Source organism: Vulpes lagopus, chromosome 24 (genome assembly GCF_018345385.1).
Source record: "Vulpes lagopus strain Blue_001 chromosome 24, ASM1834538v1, whole genome shotgun sequence".
NCBI lineage: Eukaryota > Metazoa > Chordata > Mammalia > Carnivora > Canidae > Vulpes > Vulpes lagopus.
In genome coordinates, this window is record NC_054847.1 from 58,708,247 (window position 1) to 58,714,246 (window position 6,000).

General features: G+C 56.0%; 1 protein-coding gene across 1 annotated transcript in view; it reads right to left on the minus strand.

The window, feature by feature from the left end:
• PARD6G (par-6 family cell polarity regulator gamma) overlaps positions 1–5,720 on the minus strand; it is an 82,169-nt gene extending 76,449 nt beyond the window's left edge. The window contains exon 1 of the mRNA XM_041739501.1: positions 5,343–5,720. Coding sequence (XP_041595435.1) covers positions 5,343–5,414 — 72 coding nt within the window. The 5' untranslated portion in view covers positions 5,415–5,720. The remainder of the gene's footprint in view (positions 1–5,342) is intronic.
• Positions 5,721–6,000: the final 280 nt, after the last annotated feature.

The window sequence follows — 6,000 nt, forward strand, 5'->3', positions numbered from 1 at the left end:
CAAATAAATGAATGGACTGACACATGGGAGAATCAGACCTTTAAGGACAGTACTGAATACAGAGGACTTCCCTTGAGACCAAGCCACAGAACCTGCTGCAGTTAAGTAAGAAACACAGAACCTCTTGCCCCAAAGCACAAGAGCTTACCCTATAAGCTCTAGATCCAGACATCCCGGGGGTCTGTCGCATTCTACACAAGGCCAGCTAGGGACCCCTTCATCAATACCTGGACCTGGATTCAGGGCCTGTCAGAGGAAGGCCTCCTTCCCCAGTGGCCACAGACATTCATGGCAAACAACATCCACCCTGGAGCCAGACTGCTCTCTGACCTTGGCAGCTTCATGTAACTCCCTGGACCTTAGTGTTCTCTCTTGTATTATGGTGGTGATAAGAGAACCCATCTGGCAGGGTTGTGATGGAGGCTAATGAAATATTATTTGCAGTTGCAATGTATTCAGACATTCAGGCATGTATACACACATATATATATTGGGGCAGATGGTTATCATCTTAAACACTTCTAAGTACAACCAACACACAGATGGCAGTGTCCAGCCTGGACCTTCTGTATATCCCCAGTGGGAGGCTAACACTCCCATGGCTCCTCAGGTTCACAGAAGAGTATAATTTGCCAAGAGGAAGTGCTCAGCCAGTAAACATGTACACAGTCAGCTGAACGAGTCTGACACTAGCCCTGATGCTCCCTTTAACCACTGTGGTAATGGATGCTTCTACAGCCGCCATTCCAAGCTCCCTGGTTGCTTGTCTCTGACCATTGGGAGGCCCATTCATGGGAAGGGTCAGGATGATTCTAGACACGATTCACAAACATTAGAGCTTCTGATACCTTGAATGGTTACATCTTCTAATCCTTGACACCCCTTCCCTGAAACTGGGAGAACTATCTGAAATTCCATGGTTCCTAGGAAAGGGTCTGAGTCCCTGGCTAGCTGGGGTGTCCCCTTGGGAGAGGTCATAGGGCTCACTACCTACTAGAGACCCACATCAACATCACTGGTGTCCACCTGGGTCCCTAGTGAGAGTCTCCTCCAGATGCAGCTTCCCACATCAAGTCACCGAACCTGTCTGAGCACAGACATGTACACATACAAAACTGCAATCTTAAAAGGGTGTAGCTGACATACATGGGTGAGTCAAACAGTGTTAGGCAGTTCTCAGCTGGCCCATGGGTGGTAAGTGCTCAGTTGCCTATGGGGAGGGCCTGGCCCAGTCCCCAGCCCCTTAGATGGACAGACATTTACCTGCCACATAAGCCAGAGATAAGGTCTGAGGACCAGGGGAAGTGTGTGGCTGAAACCCTGTAACCTCAGCACCGACTGGAAAATCTATCGTCAAGCAGTTCCTATAACTCAACAAAAAATAATAACACTAACAGAAAAAAAAAAAAACAGGTGGGAAAGAAAGAGATACCTAAAAATAGATAAATAGCCCACAAATATAAAAATGTTCAATTCACTAATAATTCAGGATCAGATTAAAACAATGGGAGGAGGTTCCACTTATCTAACAGGAAAGAGTAAGAAAATATGCAATACTGGAAGGAGAGGAGAGAGAGCGATGGACAGGCACCAAACAGTATATAAATCTGCAGAAGAGCTTTTCTGCAAGAAAATTTAGCAATATATATTTAAAGTCTTCAAAATGTGCATCCTTTTAACATAGTAACTACACTTCCAGGAGTTTGTCCTGAGGAAATAATGAGTTCTGCACCAACTTAATAGAACCAGTAGCTCTTTATATCCTTCATGTAACATATCTCTACTTACTCTGTATATAATGTTTACGTAGAAGTTTGAGCACAAAGATGTTTTTCACAGCATTGCTTATTGTAGAAAAAAACTGGAAATGACCCAAATAGGATCCTGGTTAAATTAATTATGGTTTACACATAAGATAGAATACTAGGTTGTAATTTTAAAAATATGTTTTTTATAAAATACTAATGCCATGAGAAAACACTTGCAGTGTTAAGCTGAAGCGGGGGAAGCAAGCTACAGAATAAGATGCCTGTAAAATGTGATCCCGATTCTGTAAGAGTTGTAGGCACGCATATGTGCACAGAAAACACAAGGAAAGCAGCAGCACTGAGGGGTAGCCAGTTTGGGATGGGAGAATGGCATTTTGTGCCTGATATGGGTTCTAAACATTCAGCAACAACAATGTATTTATTTAGAATCCAGGAAAGCCCCCAACATGATTTAAACAGAGCACATGCTGGAGTGAAAGCCCTCACATCACATCTCCCCCAACACAGGGCACACAGCAGGCCCTTAAAGAAGAGACCAGAAGGGGTCAGAGGACGGAGAGAGCCTGTCCGGCCTGGAGGTGACATCTCGACGGATCTGCAGGAGAGGGCAGGCGCACAGGGCAGATTCTCAGAATCTGATGTGGCTCTCAGGCGGGGGAGGGCCACATCACCAGGGCAAACAGACCACCAGGCTAAGAGAGCGGAGTGAGGCTCCACTAGAAGGCAGGGGCTGCAAGGGGGCACATGGCTGACAGAAGATCCCGTACTCCTTCTCACAGCTAGAGTCCTCTGTGATCGCTTTGCCCCTTGCAGAGGCAGCCCTCGTACTGCTCCTCCTGCTCCCCGGGCCCTGACACCCGTGGCCACACCTGCGCACAGCCTCTCCTCTCACACAGCAGGTCTAACCACAGGTGGGAAGCGGGGGCCTCAAACCAGACCGAGGGTCTGAGGTGCATCCTGCTGGTTTGGGGAAGAGCAGAGGAGTCACAAGTACTAAAGCAGAGGTGTCGGGAAATGGAAGGGCCTATGTGATGGGGGAGAGCCACCGGGGAAAGATGGTGTCCCCAAGGCTTTGGAAGCTGATGACCTGTGGCACATGGCCAAAAGTTCTGAGAGGACGAGAGGTAAATTCAGACACAATGTCCTGAAATGTCATAGAATCCTGAATAGCAGTCACTCTGCAGCTTCCAAAGTGCTTTCTTTTCTTTTCTTTAAAGATATTATTTATTTATTCATGAGACAGACACAGAGAGAGAGAGGCAGAGACACAGGCAGAGGGAGAAGCAGGCTCCATACAGGAGCCTGACGTGGGACTCGATCCCGGGTCTCCAGGATCAGGCCCTGGGCTGAGGGTGGCGCTAAACCACTGAGCCACCCGGGCTGCCCTCCAAAGTGCTTTCACATCAACTCATTTTGTCTTGGGAGGTAAGCAGAACGGGAACAATGCCCATTTTACAGATGAAATAATGGAGGCTCTGAAGGGTCAAATGACTTTCCTGAAAACTCCCAAGAGGAGTAGGCAACAGACGTGGCTGGACTCAGCCCCCAGCCTCACTTTTGCCACAGGCAAACCCAGGCGTTCGGACACTACATTTAACATGAATACAGACATCATCATCACAAAGTTTTGCTTCCTGTATTTTGACAACAGCAGCTGCAGTAAATGCTCCCGGCAGAGATGGATTCCATGGTAGCAAATACTAATTTTTTAGGGGGTCAGTGGGAGGGTGTACACAGAGGGAAGAGCCAGGTAGACTTTGGACAAACGGCAAGGCAAGCCCCAACATCCAAAATGGTGGATGTGCTGAACTAGCCTGTTCAGCAGGGCCCACACATGTTGGTCTGGCCCTTCCAGGGATGCTCCCAAATTCAACAAAAACCCCAGCTCTGCCACTCACCTCCAGGGGAACATTTACTGCATCTGAACCTGAACCCAAGCCCCCTTTTTTGACTAGGGAGCTGGAGGGGGCAGTCTGAGGCAGCCTGCTGGGCAGCCAGGGCATCCACTGCCCCACTCCCCTTCTGGAGGGAAGGCAGGGACAGGCGCTTCCTCTCTACCTCCCAGCAGCCTGCATGATCCCAGCCGTCCAGAACTGTGGATTAAGGGAACTGCCTCCAGATGGGTCCTTCTAGATTGATCCTTCAGAGCCACCGCAAACTGCATGTAGCTACGGTGCACAAGAAATGTGGCTTGTGTGACTCAGGAAAAGTGTTCTTTGTTAGTCAATTTACACTTAGAATCAAGTAGCCAGTGGGAGAGCAGCAGGAGGTACCCTTGATGGAAGGGTTCTGTATCTCCACTGAGCTTGCTGGTAACAGCACGAATGTGCAGGTCAGGGGAGTCTCTGTATTCTTCCTACAACTGCCTGTGAATCCATGATGATCTCAGAAAGAAAAAAAAAACTTACAAAGACCCACCACATGTGCTCAGTGCCTATGGCAGTGGTCAAAGCTCTCATCAGCCACATTCCCAAGCCTGTTAAAGAAACCAGCAGTCGTCTGGAGCTCCCACTCAGGCTTGCGGCTTCTTCCCTCAGTAACTCACAGCGGGCACGTTTGATCTGGGAGGGTGGGGGCACTCCTGGGCCAAAGGGGATGAGTTCCGGGCACAGATCACGGAATTAGCGTTGGGGGAAGGCTGCGACCTTAACAGAAGTGAGGAGCTCATAAAGAAACTGTCTCCCCAAGATGAGAATGAAATCCTGCTACTCAGGGTTCATCGCAGAGAAGCCGCCCCCATCCCCGGCAGATGCCCTGTAAATCTTTTGCCCAAGGACTCCCTTGGCCCTTGGCCGGCAGGGGTGGCCTGGGCAGGAGCCGGCTGACCTCGGCTGCTCAGGCACAATCGCCCCGCGCGAGGCTGGGGGTCGGCGCCCCGCTCCCGCCCGGCCCCTCAGGCCGCTCCGCCTCCCTTTACCCGAGGCGGGAGGCACAGAGAAAGGGCGAGAGGCAGCGAAGAGCCCGAGGAGCCCCCTCCTCCGGGACCCCGAACGAACTGCAACCGGGACCCTCGCAGACAAAAGCGCCAGCCTCGCAGCCGCCTCTGCAGGGGCAGAAGCGCCAGATCCTATCAGCCAATTACCCGCACGCTCGCAGCAGCCCGCAAGTCGGGGCACGCTCGGCCGGGGCGCGGGCGGCGGGAGGGGCCGGGGCGGGCGCGCGGGGAGGGCCGGGGCCGCGGCCGGGGCCGGGGCCGGGGCCGGGGCGCGCCCGCGGGGCTGGGGTCCGCCGGCCGCCGCTCTCGCCCTGCCCGTTCCGAGGCTTCTCCGCAGCCACGGAGGAGGCGCGGCCCGGCTCTCCCCCGGCCCGGGCCCCGGGCTCCGAGAAGTCCCGTCGCCCCGGAAACGCCGCCCCTGCACCGTGCGGCCCGCCGGGTCGCCTCCCGCTCGTGGAACAAAAGAGCGGCTCCCGCGGGGATCGGAGCGCGCGGCCCTCGGCGCGGGTCCAGCTGCACCCCGGGGCCGCCGGGCTTTGTGTCGGTGCAGGGGCGGGAAGGCCGGTGGGAGCCCCGCGGTGTCTCCGGCCGCGGCCGCTCATTCATTCGCAGGGGGGCGCAGACGCGCTCGGGCTCACCTTGCTCTTGACTTCCACCGCGCTGCAGTCGTAGAAGCGCAGGATCTGAGACTTGTGGAAACTCCGATTCATGGTTCCGGCCGCGCTCAGCCTCGTCCTCGCCCCGGCGCCTCGCTCCGGGGGCCGCAGGAGGACGGTGGAGGCGGCGCCCCCCGCCCCGGCCCCGACTCCGGCCCCGACTCCGGCCCGGCCCGGCCCGGCCCGCGCTCGCTCGGCCGCCCCAGCCGCTCGGAGTGCGGCGGCCGGAGCTGGGCTGGCCGCGCGCCTCGGGATCCAGGGGCCGCGCGCGGGAGGAGCCGGGTCGGGGTGGGGGGACGCCGGCGCGCGCCGCCCCGAGGACCCGCCCCCAGGCCTGCCCCACGAGCCCCAGGGACCCACGGCCCGCCCCGCGTCCCCGGGACCCGCTGCCAACCCCCACTCCACGCCCCCCAGGACCCGCCCCCAAAGCTCCAAGCGCCCCGGTCCCGCCCGCGCCTGAAGACCCGGGCCACAGTCCCCGCCCCGCGCCCCGAGGACCCGCCCGCCCATCCATCCCCGCCCCATTCCCCGAGGACGCGCCCCGCGAGCCCAGGATCCGCCCCGCGTCGCAGGCCCCGCCCCCGCCCCGAGGCCGCCGCCTCCCCGGGAGGTGCGCGTCTCTGTCCGCGCAATACTGAGC